At 49.2% G+C, this 18,217-nt stretch overlaps 1 protein-coding gene across 3 annotated transcripts in view; it reads left to right on the forward strand.

The window, feature by feature from the left end:
* The window catches only part of MARCHF6 (membrane associated ring-CH-type finger 6), a 590,605-nt gene that overhangs the window by 444,514 nt on the left and 127,874 nt on the right, over nt 1-18,217 (forward strand). For all 3 annotated transcript variants that reach the window (XM_033929823.1, XM_033929822.1, XM_033929821.1), the window contains one exon: nt 2,341-2,410. In XM_033929823.1, the coding sequence (XP_033785714.1) occupies nt 2,341-2,410 (70 nt within the window). The remainder of the gene's footprint in view (nt 1-2,340; nt 2,411-18,217) is intronic.

Here is an 18,217-nt window from a genome sequence, read left to right on the forward strand (position 1 = left end):
ATTACTTGCTTGCGGGGACTGCGTGTTCCGGCTCACACAAGGAAGGAGGGGGTGAAAGGGAAAAAGTTTCTCTTCCTTGGAAATAGATTCTGAAGTGACCTCATCAAAGAAGACCAGCACCAAATGTACAAGAAATCCCTTAAACAATGTCAAAAGAGCCCAAAATAGAAAACTGCTACTGCCTTGAGACTCCATTATTGAAGGAATCAACTTGAAATCACAGAAGAGACAGGAAAAGGTTAAATGCCTCATGGAATCCTCAGGTACAAAACACAAACCAAATTGTGAATGAAATCAGAGCAGACAGTAAGAATTATAAAATTGATGTCATTATCCATCTGGAAAAAAAGGCGTACTAGAAATAATGCCTCAGCAATACAATTTTCAGAAGTTCTATTTGCTCATGGTAAGGGTGAAGAGAGACTGCTAGTGATGGTGGGGGGACTGATAGAAGATATGAAAGAAGGGTGGTAGAAAGGAACAGATGGTAAAGGAGGGAGGGAAGGGTGGTGGTGGAAAGGAATAGAACAGACATTGAAAGAGGGTAGAGAGGAACAGACCCTGAAAGGAAATGTGGAAGGCAGAGTGGGGAGAAGACGCTGGAAGGGAAGAAGACAGATGCCAGACTATGGGGGAGCGGAGGGAAGAAGATGGGTGCTAGACAGGGGCGGTGAATGGGATGGCAGTGGCGGTGACGGGGTGGTGAAAGGGATGGCGGTGACGGTGACGGAGCGGTGAAGGGAACGGCGGTGATGGGGCGGTGCAGAGGATGGTGGGCCGGGGACGGTGCAGTGACGGGGACAGATTTTTTCCCCGTGTCATTCTCTACTACCAATCAAATTTCTGTCTTCTCTCTCACACTCTTCTGTTCCCTTCCATCTTCAGTCTACTCCCCATTACTATAATTTCACCCACTATAATCACTGTCCTCTACTCATTCATTTCCCTGCCAATACCCTCCTCTCCTGCCACCATTCCCACCATGCCACATCTCTTCCTCCACCACCATGACCAAAATTCTTCCCTCTTGCATCCTTGTACATCTCTCCCACCCTTCTCTCTATAACATCCAGTATTTCTCTTTATTCTCTCTACTACCATGCACAGCAATTTTCCCACTTTCTTCCTTTCCCCATATGCACCATCTCTTTCCCTCCTGCTCCATGCACTCATGTCCAACCACTCTCTCCCTCTCTTCCCACCCTGCCAGCTCTTACCCTCCCTTCACACTCCTCAAGTCCATGCAGCATCTCTTATTCCTTCCTTTCCACCCCTCCAGCATCCCTCCACACTCTTCATGCAGCAATGCTTTTCCCACCCTTCCAGCCTGTGCACCATATCTCATCCTCCCTTTCTCCCACAGCCCATGCAGCATCTCTCTTACCCTCCCTCCCTCCTCCATCCCTTGCAATTACTTTCTGTAAAACATGATGCTGGTGGCTGACTTGGAAGGCTTCCCTCTGATGCAAAATGTGTCAGAGGGGAATCCTTCCGGGTCAGCCGCCAGCAGCATATAGGAGGAACCACTGCCGGTGGCATGTTGAAGCGGTGCTGAACTTGGAGGCAGGCAGGCTGGCCAGGTACACTCCCACAGGAGCCCCCGAGGACCATCTTCCATCCCCACAGACCTGGGGGGGATCCCCACAGGATTCCCATCGACCCTGTTCCCATGCAGCTCTTCAGCTCCAACACCCTGAAGGCCGAGCTCTCATCGCCCTCCTCTATCTAGGACATAACGTCCCCTATAGCTCTTCACCTGCTCCTTTAATGCCCTGCTGCTTCTAAAGGTCTGGGTTCTGTAGCGGCTCCATCTGATCCCCAGAACAGGAAGTTAAATCAAGCTTTGATGTATCTTCCTGTTTCGGGGTCCAACAGAGCCAGTGGCAGCACACCAGTGCCACTTTCAGACCTGGAGAAGCAATGGGGTGTTATAGGAGCAGATGATCGCACTAATCACAATTAAAATTTTTCACACACATTAAAAATTTAGCAAGTTAATTGTGTTATTAACGCACTAAATATACAGCCCTATTAATAACCTTATCAAAATTTCATTCTTCTGCAACATAGAGTTTGAATGTGCATCCCGCCAGACTTTCTCCTAATTAGATGCATCTGAACTGGGATAATTTTCATCTTAATTTAATCTTTTATTGCTTTTGGGTTGTGTTTTGTTTTTTCTTTTGTGGAAAATGAGTAGCTGTGAAATGTGAGATAATGTTTAAAAAAAATCCCACAAAACACTTTTCTTGTAAGCACTCCTTTCCCTAATGTACAGTATGTTACACAGTTGTTTCTGTATTCTCTTTAAACCTCCCCTTTTGTGTTTCATATTTTCAGATACTTCTCTTGACTGTTTTTATGTGCATAACATTACTGATTGCCAGTCTTATCTGCCTTACATTGCCAGGTAAGTATTTTCTGTCATTTTCAAAAGTGTGCAGCATCATGCTATGCATTCACATATGACCTTTGATTATATTTTGGTTTTTATAAGAATCTATGCTGGCTGAGAAGAAAACTAGTACAGGCTTTTCCTTTAAAATATATATCAGGAAGGTTTAATTTGTATTTTTCAGCAAGGGATTTAGAAATCTGAGCAAGCCATTGTTAAGCTGAAATCTTGGAGTAGCCATATACGAACAGTATCACAAATTAACTCACACAATAAAATCTGATTAGTTTCATATAGAGTGCTGGTCACATAACACTACCACTATATAAACAGATCAATATGCTAGCCTTAAGAGAAATAACATGCAGTTTATGACCATTTTTGACAGTTACCAACATGAGCTAATTGATTTCTTATGGGGGCTGTTTCTCCAAATGGTTAATTTTATACACAGCATAACAGCAATTAATTTTATTCTTAAGCTAGGATATGTTGATTGATGCCAGTCTCTCAAAATTATTAAATAATTGCTAGTGCATAACACTGAATAAAGCAATGGACAATTTAGTTGTGAGCTACTTATATGTAAGCGGGTTATAAATTTTCTTAATACATTAGTTATGTGATACTTTTAATGACTATCTGCTACTGTTAGAATTTTGGGAAGATTGTGAAAGAACATTGGTAATTAACCATTTATTAAAAATTATATAAAAGTGTCAGCCAATTCATTTTTGTGGGACAGGAAGAATTCTATACTGAGCAACTTGAGGGGTAAGCTTGAGGGGGTATTGGAACTACTGATCTCAGTATGTACAATATAGCAGCCTTAATAAGATGAATAAAGAAGCTGTAAATGATAAGCAGGCCCAATTCACACCTGGGGTACTTGGATTGTGATTGATGATGTTGGGCCCTTGGGACTTTCTGACCTTGTCAAATATGCAACACATGGATTTTTGTGATATTTTTGCAAAGCATGGAGCTGGTGACACAAACACTAACAATAATCTCCCTTCCTAGCTCTCTCACAATATTTGAATTTCCCAGCAAGGGGTGAAACACTGTAGACTTAAGTTTTAGGTTCAACTGGGTTAAAAAACATTAGGGCCCAGATGCAAAAAAGAGGATCGGTAGAACCGTGTTGGTCTGCTCCGATCCAGTTTTTGGTTAATTCAAAAAGCTATTCATGCGATAAAAAGTTTGCATGCAAATGATTCATGTGGAGGTTCTTTGTAATCTCTGACTCTCCCATCCGATTCATCACTGTGATAGTGACTCTCACATGTGCAGAGCTGGCAGGGGAAAGCCTCCTGCCACTTAGCGGTTCGGGGCAGGAAACCTTTTCTTTTTTTTAATGGACATAGATGCTGTGCAAGTTACACATGCACAATATCTACTCCATTAAAGAGGAAAAAAACCCACCCTGCTGTTGACTGCCCTCCCCAGTGACCAACAGTGAACGCGGCACCAGGAATCTCTCTTCTCTCCCCCCCCCCCCCCCGGCATTAGCAAAAATTGGCAGAAAGGATGCTCTTTCCCTCCTGCCATGGCGACCCCCCCCCCCCAGGATGAGAAAAAAATGGCAGAAGGGATGCCAACTCCCTCCTGCCATGCTGACCACCTCCCCTAGCAGTAGCAGGATGGATGCTCACTCACTCCTGCCACCGAAGGCCCACTCCTGCACCAGGTGCCCCCTGAACCATCCCCTACACTCCTCCTTCCCCCCTCCAAAAAGGCAGGAGAGATGCCCCCAGAAACCACCCCACCCCCACCAGTACATTTTTTCAAAGGTGGAAGCACGGTTCCTCCACCTTCATGGCCCGCTGATCCAAAATGGTGGTGCATCATGTGATACATTGGGAGGGGCCCAAGGCCCTGATTAGCTCAGGCGCCTTAGGCGCCCCTCCCCCATGCATTACATGGGATACAGAGGGAGGAGCCTGAAGCCCTGATTGGCTCAAATGCCTAAGGCCCTCCCTGTGCATCACATGATATACTAAGGAGGAAAGGCCCACAATTTTGGGTTAGTGGGCTATGAAGTTGGAGGGTCCATGCTTCCCTCCTGCTTCTATCTTCGAAAAAAGGTACCGGAGGGGGGGGGGGGGTGGTTTCGGGGGAGCATCCAATGGCAGGAGGAAGTGGACATCCCTCTCCTGTCTTTTTTTGGGGGGGAGGTGAAAGGTTTGGGGGTGGGGGCACCTAGTGCAGGAGTGGGCCTTCAGTGGCAAGAGGGAGTGGGCATCCCTCCTGCTGTTTTGCTGCCACAGGGTAGATGGTTAGCATGGCAGGAAGGAGTGTGCATCCCTTCTGCCTTTTTTTTCTCATGCGGTGGGGGGGACAGCATGACAGGAGGGAGTGGGCATCTATTTTTTTTAGTGGGGGCAGATATTGTGCATGTGTAACATGCATGGCATCTGTGCCCATTAAAAAAAGGACTAAAATATGGTTAGACATGTAAGCAACTGGTCTGACCAGTTGCTTTAAAATAAAAAAGGTTTAAAATATGGTTAGACATGTAAGCAACTGATCTGACCAGTCGCTTTTTTGGATCGCTAAATGCAATCACTTTTTATCCTAGGACAAGCAGGCAGCATATTCTCACAGATGTGACGTCATCCACGGAGCCCAGTATGGACATTATGAAAAGTGAACTGTCACTTTAAAAACTTTTAAAATGCTTGCGACTCACCGCACCGCACATGCGCGACTGCCTTCCCACCCGAAGATGCTAGCAGAACCTCAGTTCTTCATTTTCCGCGGAGCAAAGTATCATCATTTTGACTGAACTCCTTTCAGTCAACGGCACCTTCCCGCTTCACGTATTTTTCTTCTCTTTTCATTTGTTTGTGTTTGAGACTAAGTGGGAAGAGAAACCTTTCATTTCTATTTGAATTGTTCTGGGTGTTTTTTTGTCAAAAATTTGAGTTTAATTTTGCTGAATTAATTTTCCCATCCTTGTCAAAATCTTTGAGGGGTCACGTGATGAGGCTTAGCTGAGCGGAGGCTTCCAGCCCGAGCTCCGTTCCCTTTCAGCCCTTCCAGCCTTTTTAAAAGTGCTCACCTCGTGGCCGGGTTTCTATTTTAGTCTCCGGGACAAGCGGACATCTCGCAGCGCACAGTGGTAGCGCGAACTTGCCTCGGGGATAGCGTCGGGTCCTGGGTCATGCCCTCGAAGACTCCGCGGCCCGTAAAACTGCGACAGACCACGCTCCCCTCAAATATGGCGGCCGCCAGCGCGTCTCCGAAAACCACCGTCGCGCTGCAGGAGGAGACAATCAGGGAGCTGACTCGGCATTTGTCGGCCCTAATTGATGACAAATTCGCTCGTTTCCAAGCGGCGGTGGACGAGATGAAGGACTGTGTCGAGCGCCAGGGGTCCCAGATCACTCAACTCGAGCAACGGGTTTCGGCCCGGGAAGATGAGGCGGGGCTGACTGAGACGCGGGTTCGAGATCTGGAGGCCACCTGCAAGTTGCTCCACTCCCGTCTGGAAGACCAGGAGAACAGGGGGCGGCGAAATAACCTGCGGCTCATTGGCCTCCCTGAGCGGGTCAAGGACACGGAGCTGAGAGACCTCATGGAAAAATGGCTGCCTGAACAGGTGGGCTGGCACCCTGAAGCAGGAGGCTGTGTGATCGAGCGGGTGCATCGCATTGGGACGTCGAGAGGGGATGAGGCGCGCCCTAGACCGGTGATTGCCCGATACCTGAATGCAGCTGTTAAGGACCGTATTTTGGCGATGTTCCGCAGATCTGGGACTCTGGCCTACGAGGGGGCGAAGCTCCTGCTCTTCAATGACTACTCGGCTGAAGTGGCGGGAAGACGGAAGGCCTTGGCTCCCTACTGCACGGAGCTCCGGAACCGTGGTATGAAATTTGCTGTCCTCTTTCCAGCCAGGGTCCGGATTCATACATCTGATGGGACTCGTCTGTGCGAGAACAAGGAGGAACTGCAGGCCTTTTTGGCGGAGCGTCGCAGAGAGGCTGCGTCCTAAGTTGTCTGGTCCTGCCATACCAGGTCCTTGCTGCCCCTGACTCCCCAAGGCTCCTATGGGTTCCTTCTGTGGACTGGGGGAGTGGGGTGGGGCCACTTGTGACTCTTGGTGCCGAGGGGTGGCCCCATAGGGGGGCTCCCTTGGCCTCTGACTGACTGCCATGTCCCGGTACATTTTGGGCCTGTCGGTCTCTGGTGCCTGGACCGTGTTCTCCCCCTGAACTGGATGGCGGACTTTGTGTCGCCTGCAATGCTGGTTTATACTGTTTTCCGGGGGGGGGGGGAGCTCTGTTGGTATATTTGTTTGTCTGTTTCTTTGCCTGAACAGGTTGGGGATGTTAATGACTCTATATGTATGCCTGACTTTGGAGTGGAGGCACCTCTTTTGAGGGCTGCTCGCCTTCCTGGGAGTGCTGGAGTCCTGATCTGAACGGGGCTGTTATTATGGTTGTTCTCTGAAGGTTTTGGGATTCACACTGCATTTCTTATGTTTTTTGCACTGTTCATTGTTTCTCTGTTCTTTGTGGATGGGCTGGAGGGGGGCGGGGGAGGGCTATATGGGGATGTTTTTTACCTTTTGGTTTTGGGGGATGTGGGTGCTGGGAGGGAGGGCGAGCCTGTCGGGGGGTAGGGGATGGGATGGTTGCATTGTTGTAGTGAAGGGGGAGGGAAACAGGGTGCGGGCTGTGCGGCTGGGGGGGTTTGAGTGGGGGTTGTTTGTGTGTTGGTTGTGGGGACTGTTTGTGGGGTGTGGCTGGCAGGGAGGGGGGAGGGGGAGGCGGGGTTGTGAGTACTCCTTTCTCCATGGGATCCTCCAGACTTGGCAGGGGAGGGTTGTGGTGGTCCGATGGGGGATCTGGAGGGCTTCCCTGCTGCACTTCCCGGGCTTTTCCATGATGGGGAGGTGGGGGGTGGGTTGGAGTGGATGGGTGGGGGTTACATTCTGGGGGGGCTGGGGGTTGGTCTGGCCTTGGAGGAGGGTGGGTTGGGTTAGGGGGTGGGTATCCCCTGGCGACGGGGAGTCTTTCTCTTCTTTCTTTTTTCCCGGAGGGCTATGCTGGGAGGCTCTTTGGGAATATGAGACCATATGTATTACTTTCTTGTTTCTAGGTAGCTCCCATGGATATGGCTGATCTGACTTATATAACTCTTAATGTGGATGGTCTCCACTCTCCCATCAAACGTAAGAAGGTGCTATCTTTCCTGAGGAGGGAAAGGGTGTCAGTGGCTTTCCTCCAGGAGACCCACCTTACATCTAGTGAACACTCCAAGTTGGTCAGGGATTGGGTGGGAGAGGCGGTGTACTCTTCTTATAACTCCAGACAGCGTGGGGTCGCGATCCTTATCAATAAAGCGGTGGTGGCAGTTACGCATAAGACCATTGTGGATCCCCAGGGCCGTTTTGTCCTTTGGGCTGGCACCCTACAGGATCGTTCGGTGCTCTTGTGCAACGTTTATGGCCCTAATGTGTATGATCACTCTTTCTTTTCCGCTGTGCTTGCTCATATTTTGGCCTTGCCTAATTACGAGCTCATCCTGGCGGGGGATTTCAACATCACTAGCGATCCCACCCTAGACTGCAGACCTCCGAGGGCGGTGCGGGGAGACAACGAGCGCATTGGCGTAAATTTTTTGATGAGCGAGCTGGGACTGGTGGATGTATGGAGAACTCTCCATCCTGGGGAAGTGGATTTTACGTTTTACTCCGCAGTGCATCATACCCACTCCAGGTTGGATTACATTTTGATGCCGTCACAGGCCATTGGTAGGGTGGTACGTACTCACATCCTCGATGTTCCCTTCAGCGATCACGCGGCGGTCTCCCTTACCTTGCACTGGCAGGGTCCTGTCCATGACCGTATCTGGCGCTTGAACCCTTCACTTTATTTAGATAAAACATTTCATGCCTATCTTGAAACGGAATGGGATTTTTACTGTCAAACCAATGGTGGAGGAGAGGTCTCTGATACCATCTTCTGGGAAGCTGCTAAGGCCTTTCTTCGGGGTCGAATTATCGCCTATACGGTGGCACAACGTCGGAAACGCGACGCAGTTTTAGTGTCTCTCACTCGTCAACTGCGTTTGTGTAGGAGTGCCTTGCATGCTGCACCTTCGGAGGCCGGTAGGGCGGAATATTTGAGCCTGCGTAAACAAATTGATGTCATTTTTACTGAAAGAGCTATGTCCCATATTGACGTCTACAAGTTTCGGTTGTATCAATGGGGAAATAAGGCGGGCAAATTGTTGGCCAATCTGGTGCGCCCTTTTCGTAAGGCTACTCGTATCTCTCGCATAAGGGCGAGCGCTAATATGGTTTACACAGGGGAGGCTGAGATTCAAGACCAATTTGTTCGTTTTTATCAGGATCTCTACGGCCCGGGCCCTTATGATCTGGAGGCGCGTGACACTTTTTTTCGGGACCTTGTGTTACCTCGAGTATCGGACCAGCAGTTAAGTCTGCTGAATGCCCCTATTTCGTGTGATGAGATTACAACTGCGGTGGGGGCGTTGAAACTTGCGAAGGCCCCTGGACCGGATGGTATGGGGCCAGAATTCTATAAGATTCTGAAATTTAAAGTGGGACCGGCATTGGTGGCCATGTACGCTGACATGCAGAATACGGGACGGGTTCTCCCTGCTCAGAACCATGCCCATGTGGTGGTCCTACCAAAGCCTGGAAAGGATCCGGAATTGGTGGGCTCATACCGGCCGATCTCCCTTTTGAACCAGGACATGAAACTCCTTACGGCAATTCTGGCGCGCCGATTGGCTCAAGTGATTCCTCACTTAGTTCATGCTGACCAGGTGGGCTTTGTCCCGGGTCGATTTGCCTCTGCCAATATCTTGCGGGCGATGGTAGCCCTTGGGGAGGGCAGGACTCGCACAGGGGATGATCTATTGGCTAGCTTGGATGCGGAAAAGGCCTTCGATAAGGTGACTTGGCCTTATCTTTTCTGGGTTGTGCAGCAATTTGGTATTTCTGGGGCCTTTCATCAGTGGATTACTTATCTCTATGCGTCTCCTACGGCCCAGTTGCTTATCAATAAGTGTCGTACGCAGTCCTTCTCGTTGTATAGGGGGACGCGGCAGGGATGCCCACTGTCTCCGCTTTTGTTTATCCTATCTTTGGAGCCTCTGGCCCAAAAGATTAGGACCTGTTCAGATATTTCGGGCATCCGGGTGGGCGCTGAGGAGTGTAAGGTCTCCCTTTTTGCGGACGATATGTTGATCTTTGTGAGTAGGGCGCGGGAATCGATTCCCTGTCTGACTGCCCTTATTGGGCAGTTTGGGGCATTCTCGGGACTTTGCATTAATTTTAGTAAGTCAGAGGCCCTTCCAATCTCCTCCCCGTGTGCCTCGCGTTCTGATCCTGGATTTCCATTCCGTTGGGCTGCGGGGGAACTCAAATACCTGGGTATTTTTCTAGGAGCAGACTGGTCCACGGTGTATCGCCGGAACATATCTGATCGATTGAAAACATTGCAAGACTCATGTGTGCGATGGGGTGAGCTGCCTCTCTCTTTGTGCGGCAGAATTGCTTTGGTGAAGATGGTGCTGCTCCCCAAACTTCTTTATCCTTTGCAGATGATCCCTATCTGGATTAAGGCGGGGGATGAACGGCTCTATCGATCTACTATTGGCTCCTTTATTTGGCATAATCGGAGGGCAAGAATTAGTTGGCGGAAGCTTACTCTGAGTAGGGAGGGGGGGGGGGGCTGGCTTTACCAGATCTACGCTTATACAATGTCGCCGCTCTGATGAGATGGGTCCATGAGCTTTTTACGGAGGTTCCTCGTTTTGCCCCAGGGGGGCTGTTCGATTCCTGGACGACACCTCATAGAGCTTTTGCTTGTTTGACTTGCCCTCGGTGGAGGCTCCCTCGCTTGGGTCTTGCTTCGGTCTGGTTCCTTCCCCTTTGTAGGGCACTGCGGTGGTGGAGGCATAGGATTGGTCGGGGACAGGGCAACTGGGCTCTTCAACTGATCAGCCACAATCCTGATTTTCCCCCGGGGGTGGGACCCACAGCGGGAGTGGAGACGCGATTCGGCCCCTGTTTCTGTCTGGGTCACGTGTCTGCGCTGAGCTCTGATCCTTTTGTTTTTCCCTCCTTTGACACCCTACGTATTAAGTGGGACTTGCCACGCATGCCCTTTTTCGCTTACCTCCAGTTGCGGCATTTTTACATGGCTAGCCTGCGGCGCACTCCTGGGGGTGGCTCTTTTTTACGGGTGGACCTGATTTTCTTGTCCGTACCTCCGGCTCACAATTCCTTATCCTTTTGGTACCGGACGGCAAGGGCGGAGAGGGTAACTACTTTGCTGCCTGACCTGGCTGCTCGATGGTCTGGTGACTTGGGGGAGGAGGTCACGTCGGGGGAGCTTCAAGCTTGCTTCTCCGAGGTTACTTCGGGGGCCCGCAGTGTACAGCTCCAGGAACTTCAGTTCAAATTGCTCCATCGTACCTTTTTTACCCGGCTTCGGGGTCTGCAGGCGGGTTTGTGGGATTCAGCGGATTGCACAAAATGTGAGCGTGCGTCGGGGACACTGTTGCACATGATCATTGAATGTCCGTCCCTGGGTGTTTTCTGGAATGGGGTCTTGGACTTCCTTGTACAGATCTTGGGGGTGCCAGTCCAATGGTCTTATCGGATTTTGGTTTTGGGCCATGGGGTGGAGTTCTTGGATCAGGGTTTCACTGCTGCTCAGTGGCGATTTGTCTATGTCGCTCTCCTGGTTGCCAAGCGGGGGGTCCTTAGCAAATGGATCGATGTGGAACCACCGGTATTAGTGGGGTGGCATCGGGCCTTGAGGGAGGTGGCACATTGGGAGCTGAGGGGTATACGGGGACAGACGGGGGGGCAGACCCTGTTGTATCAGTCTATCTGGGAGCGGGCTCTTGCTGAGCTTCCTGCGCTTGCTGCTCCCGTGTGAAGCTGTTCCTCTTTTCCTTTATTTCCTTTCTTCTCTTTTCTTTTCTTTCCTTTTTCTTCTTTCTGCCTTTTCTTACTACCTTTTTTCCTTTTTTTTTCTCCATTCTCCAGTCGCTGGGGGGGGGGGGGGTAGCAGGGTGGTTTTGGGCTGATTTGGGGGGGGGGGGGGGGGGGGATTCTTCTCTGGGAAAACGGAGGAGGTATGCGGCCAGCCTGGTTCTTCTTACGGATTGTTTGGTGGGTGTTGGGTCTTGAGGGTCCTGGCTGATATCGGGGAGGTTGGAGGGGGGGGGGGGCTTGCTGTTCATTTTGTGTGCCTGGATGATTCAGTCCCTCTCTCCTATATCCTCATTTTCTTCCTGGCCTTTAGGCCTTTTGTATTGTGTACCGTTTTCTCCCACTGTATTTTATACTTTGTACCTGGCACCTTGTACCTGATAATTGATCGGTTGTATTTCCATTGCTTGATTGTTTGTCGGTATGCTCCTTCTTAATAAAAAACGTTTTAAACCAAAAAAAAAAAAAATCTTTGAAAGGTTTTAAGAAGTCCGGTAGGTGTCAATGCTCTATTTCTATAGCGGACACTCATACCTGGTGTCTTCAGTGTTTAGGCTCGGGACACTGCAGCAAAACTTGTTCTCAGTGTTTATCTTTAAAGTCGTGCTCTCTTAGGAAGACTCATCGTGCTCAGCAGGTGCAGTTGTTCAGCACTACCATGGACACCGCTAGATCTTCTCAGCTATCGGCATCAAAATTGCAGGAGATTCTGGCATCGGAGAAACTAGCTAAGAAGCCATCTGCTTCCAAACCAGTGTCACAGGCCTCTACAGCATCAAGTTCTATGGTGCAGACCAAACAACGATGCCACCTCTCCTCAGCTTTGCAAGTTGTCTCTCTTCCACAGTGTGCATCCTCTTCGAGGTCACCCACTCTGAGACAACCTGCTGCACTGATGGTACCAGCTGTTGAGCCATCAGTTTCTGTACCTTCATTTAGGGAGAGACTTGATAAGTTCTTCCAAAGGGATCTCAGTGATATATTTAAACTGCACTGCCTGCCGGTGCTTCTTTCAACTCCTTCGGTACAGGCCCAGCTTGAGCATAGTGTTACAAGATCTAAGGGTACCGCTGTCAGCTGTCCATTGGAACATCGCATGCCTCTGGTCTCTTCTATGAGGAATCATCGCTCTCCCTCTCGATGATGTTCAACTGCCAAGCATCAATCTCCACATCGATGCATTCACTCATCACATCGATGCTCCTTCTCGAAGTATCGATCTCCTTCTTCGACGCATCAGCGATCAAGAGGTCATTGATCCTTATCATGTTGATCTCAAATTTTAAAGCATAAGAGAAATACTCATTCATCCTTTTCTTCATCTTCATCAGAGTCGTACAAAAAAACATATACATTGTTCCTTGCAACGCTCGAAGTCGCCAATGCTCCTATATGATTTGGGCCTACTTTATCTGTGCCTGAGTCTTCTGGCATGCTTTCAGACTCGTTGCAGAAAACGCCTCCTCATCAGAGATCTCCTTCAGAAAGACTTGCTTTTACCAAATACATTGGAGGAAAGGAGGGACAGGGGAGATATGATTTAGACATTCAAATATATATATATATTTTTTTTAATTCATTATTTATTTTTAAAACATATACAATAAGTGAAATACAGAGTAAATTATTCATTTTACAATACAGTGGAACCTTGGTTTATGAGCATAATTCGTTCCAGAAGCATGCTTGTAAACCAAAATACTCGTATATCAAAGCGAGTTTCCCCAAAGGAACTAAGGGAAACTCGCTTGATTCGTTCCCACCCACCCCCATCCCCCGAGGCCAGTGGCGCTGCTCTACCCCCCAAGAACCAGCATTGCTCCCCCCGCTCATGAAGGCCCCCCCTCATGATCCACCATCCCCCTGCTCGTGGCGCCCCCCTCCAGTGATCCGGCATGATCTGCGCAGATGCTCAAGGCCCAGTGCGAAGAAGAAGGCAGATCTTCGGGCACCGGCACCGCCATGTCCTGTGCGTTGGTGCTGATGCCAAATGGATATAAGGAATGTGATCGGGTGCCTGGGGCATGCCGTATCTTGGGGGGGGTGGGATGTGCTCGTAAATCAAGGCACGCTCGGTTTCCGAGGCGCTGATTTTGCGAATCGGTGCATTCGTAAACCAAGGTACCACTGTATAGACATCACTTAAAATTTTTCAAATATTCAAGCTTATTAATACCCTCCCCTCCCCCCATCAAAACTTTCCCAACAATTTTTCCAACCTTATTTACCTCCCAACCCTCCCCCCCTCCCTGGATGTGCATATTATCTTATAACAAACTATAACTATAGAGATTCTACAAAGGACTTCAATGGGCCCCAAATTAATTTAAAATTTTCATTATTCCCTAATATAGCAGCATTCATTTTCTCATATTTATATATTAGACATAAACTTGCCCACCAGAATGTAAAGTTGAGACGATCCCAGTTTTTCCAGTTTCGTGTAATCAGTTGTGTACTTGTCATAATTTAAAAAAAGATGTCTTTTACATTTATCTAGGGGATCTTTAATATGCAAAATAGTACCACAAATTATTATTTCATAAGTTAAAGAAATCTCAGAGTTTAAAATATTATTTATTTTTCCCCAAAATTCTAGGGCAGTAAAACAATAGATGGTCTAATGCAGTGTTTTTCAACCTTTTTACACCTATGGACCGGCAGAAATAAAATAATTATTCTGTGGACTGGCATCGGTCCGTGGACCGGCGATTGAAGAACACTGGGCTAAGTCGTGGGCCAGACCCCGCCCATCTCTACCCAATCTCCACCCCAGACCCCGCCCCCATAATAGTACTAATTGTACCTTGCACATCCTGTGCAACATCAGAGAGAAGGCTTCCGGTTCAGGCGCAGGATGCCCATAGGAACCAAAGCCCATGGCTTTGTGCACTGAATCAGTTAGGAAGAGGGAGCTGGCTTGAAGATAATGCCGCATCGATCGCACCATGGACCGGCTGTTGAAGAACACTGTTTTGGACCTGATGCACGTGCTGGCCCTGTGGTCCGGCAGGAAATTTCTGTGGACCTGCACTGGTCCATGGACCGGTGGTTGAAGAACACTAGTCTAATGTTCCTATGTCTAGGTGACAGTGCCAGCATCTATTAGATCTAGAATTATCTAATTTATTCAACCTAACTGGGGTCCAAAAAGAACGATGTGACAAAAAGAACCAAGTTTGTTTCATAGATGCTGATGCTGTACACTCATCCTCCAAGACCAAATATGTGGCCATCGAGATGCAGAAATATACTGTTTAATCTCAATGCTCCAAATATCCCTAAGAGCGTTTTTGGGTTTCTTATTCATAAGTTCAGATATTAATTTATACCACTTGGCGGCTTGATGCCCTAGCATATCTGCTTGAAAACAGAGGAATTGCAAGCTATAAAAATTTTAAGAATTACGCCATTCAGGGAACCCTTTTTGAATAGCCTGCTTCAGTTGCAACCATTTATAAAATTGAAATTTTGAGATAGCAAAAGATTGTTGCAACCGTGAAAAATCAAGCAGTTTTCCATTTGAAATAACATCCTCTAATGTTCTTATGCCTGCTTGCATCCAATCTTTCCATGCAATTTTTGAACCGCCTATTTATATCTTTGAGTTGAGCCATAGTGATTGACATAACTGAAATTCCTATAGAGAAATCTATAACTTATTTATGCATCTCAGGGTCTTCCAGGTATCCAGAATACTTGAAAGGTGTTAACTTAGAAAAAAATATTTTCCAGAGAAAAGAAAATGGTAAAACCAGAGGGCATAATTTGAGGTTGAGGGGGTGGTAGATTCAAGAGTAATGTTAGGAAATTCTTCTTTACAGAGAGGGTGGTTGATGCATGGAATGCGCTCCCGAGGGAGGTAGTAGAAGAAAACGGTGACAGAGTTCAAACAAGCGTGGTATGAACAAAGAGGATCTCTTAATTTGAAAATAATGGATACTTTGAAGGAACTAAGGCCAGTACTGGGCAGGCTTGCAAGACCTGTGTCCCGTATATGGACATTCAGTTGAGGACGGGCTGGAAAGGGCTTCAATGGCTGGGATGGTTAAGATGGGCTGGAGTGAGCTTTGATGGAGACTCAGCAGGGCTCTTTCTGGCCCAAAAATATCTAAGAAAAAAGACCATTTAGGGAGGAAGTGACGCCATCGCCGCGGATGGGAGCTTGATCTGAGAGCTCCGTTCGGGCCCGGCGTTCTAACTATCTATTGCTGTGAAAAAAGCGCAATTTTTCTGCCCCCGGGTGCTGGTGAGGTGTGCGAAGGTTTGGTGAACCCCATGGCAACGCGCAAAAAAGTGCTCGGCGATAAACCCGGCCAGCGCACGATGGAGCAGGCGCTGGGTCGGGCTGCACGTGGTGGGGCAGGCCCGGAGACCAGCAGTGGGGAGGCGGCGAGATTGAGTGGCGCCATCGCGGCGATGGCCGATATGGTGGCAGAACCCATGAAGGAGGATGCCCCACCGGAACCGCTTACGAAAGCGGATATGCAACGCTGGATCATGGAAGTAAAATCTGAAATCTCGGCTGTGGCTGTGCAAGTCCGGGAAGCGGTGCAAGAGCTGCGCATTGACCTGGTGGAGGTAGGCACGAGGGTGGAAGTGGTGGAGATGCAGCTGGATAGTTGCGAGGACAATGTGATTGGTGTGCAAAGATCCCTGGAATCTGCATCTGCTGATTACCAACTCCTCCTGGATAAGGTCGAGGACCTGGAGAACCACACCCGGCGTAATAACTTGAGGGTGCGGGGCCTACCGGAGTATAAAGATGTTCGGGCTACTACTATTAAGCTGCTCCGTTGGCTTCTACAGGACGACTCTCTGGAGCCAGGTCTGGAGCGGGCACATCGAGCTCTGGGACCCCGGACCTCAGATTTACCTAAAGACATTGTGGTCTGCCTTCAGAGCTTTGTGCTTAAAGAACAGATCTTCCGCAGAGCCCGGGAGCTGGGCACAGTCACCTGGGAGGGGCATCGATTGGAGTTCTATCAGGACTTGGCTGCGGGCACGCTTCAGAAACGCAGGGCATTCAGGGAAGTGACTAAAGCTCTGCAGCGCAGCAATTTGCGCTACCGCTGGACTTACCCCTTTGGGGTGGTTATTACTCTCAACGGAGTACACACCAAAGTTACCACTGTGCGGGAGGCCCGAGGCTTGCTGCAACAAGCGGGTATTGAAGTACCGGAGGAGGTTGTTCCTCCAGGGGGAGTGGCGCCCAACCGAGCGGGGAATCCCGCCTCCTCCCGATGGCAGCGTGTGGAGAGTGGATCCAGGAGCGGGAGGGGAGGCCGGGGGGGCGGACCCTCCCTTCGAGCTACTGCTTCTACCTCGAGTGGCCCCCCCTGAAAATTGACTGGTTGTGTTTGTTTCATTACTATTTTCCTTCTTCCCCTCAGAGTAGAAGTGTTTTTGGTCACTCTCCCTGAGGATGAATGTTTGGGTTTTGGGTCTTGGGGGAGGGTTGTGTGGGGGATGTTCATGGACTGTTCTTGGGATGTGGTGGTGGGGGGGAAGTGGGGGAATTTTTCTGTGATGGGTGGGGGTATAGTGTTGGGTGGGGAAGGGGGGATTGAGTATTATTGTGTGGAGGGCTGCTGGTTGGGAGAGTTGGCTATGGGGATTGTTGTGGGGGATGTTTTGATAGTTAGTACTTGGATGTGGGGACTGAGAAATGGGTCGTGGGGATGGTTCACTTTCTTGCAAGTTGGTGGGAGACCTGTGGACTCTCACTTTGGGAGAGGGAGGGGTGGGAGGGAGGGGGGAGAGGGGGGTATGGGGACGAATATGGAGAGGTTGGGTCTGCATCGTCCTTTGCTTCACTTAGACTATGGAGGGGTTTAGGTTGGTTTCTTATAATATTAGGGGTCTTAATTCCCGCAATAAGAGATGGGCTTTCTATAGAGAGCTGCTTCGTTTGAAGGCTGATGTTTGCTTTGTCCAGGAGACTCATCTGCTTCAGTCCCATGAATCCCTTGTCAAGGACACTAGGTTTCCTCTGGCCTTTTGGGCTTCCCGAGTAGGTACTTCCAAGAGGGGAGGGGTGGGCATTCTTATTCGTAAAGGGGTTCGCTGTGAGGTACATAGGGTGGTGCGGGATCCCCAGGGTAGATATATAATGCTGGAGGCTCTGATTGAGGGGGTCTTGTACTCCCTGGTTAATATCTATGCCCCTAACGAGGGTCAGGGGACCTATTTCCAAGAATTGGTGCCTCGAATCCTCCGGTTCAAGGGGGGTGCCCTGGTTTTGGGTGGGGATTTCAATCTTACCGTGACCCCTCATTTGGATAACTCTGGGCGGGCGGACCGGTATGGGAGAAAGGATCGTAAATTGTTGCGCAAGGCTTTGACTACCCTTAATTTGGTGGATGGTTGGCGGTGGTTACATCCCACGGTTAGGGACTATACTTATTTTTCGGGGATACACTCCTCTTATTCTAGAATTGAATATGTATTCATAGAGCGGGGATTGCTTCGTCGGGTGGAGTCCGCGGGGATTGAATCCGCCACGTGGTCGGATCATGCACCGGTTTGGGGGAGGGGGGTGGTTCGGGACAGAAATTTTGCCGTTTCAATGATAGCCTTCTTGATGACCCGGAGGTGGGAGTGCAGATAGAGGGGTGGCTGCAGGAATATTTGGATGTGAATGAGGAGTGTGGAGCATCGTTGGAAGCGGTTTGGGAGGGATTAAAGGCTACCCTTCGAGGCAGATTGATTGCTTTGGCTTCAGCCAGGCAGCGTAAACGGCGGGCAGACGCGGCGGAACTGCTGATTCTGATAGGTCGGTTGGAGCACTTACACAAGCGCAACCCTTGGGATGCTGAGTTACGTGGGAGGTTGTTTCA

This window comes from Geotrypetes seraphini, chromosome 2, assembly GCF_902459505.1.
Source record: "Geotrypetes seraphini chromosome 2, aGeoSer1.1, whole genome shotgun sequence".
Lineage (NCBI taxonomy): Eukaryota > Metazoa > Chordata > Amphibia > Gymnophiona > Dermophiidae > Geotrypetes > Geotrypetes seraphini.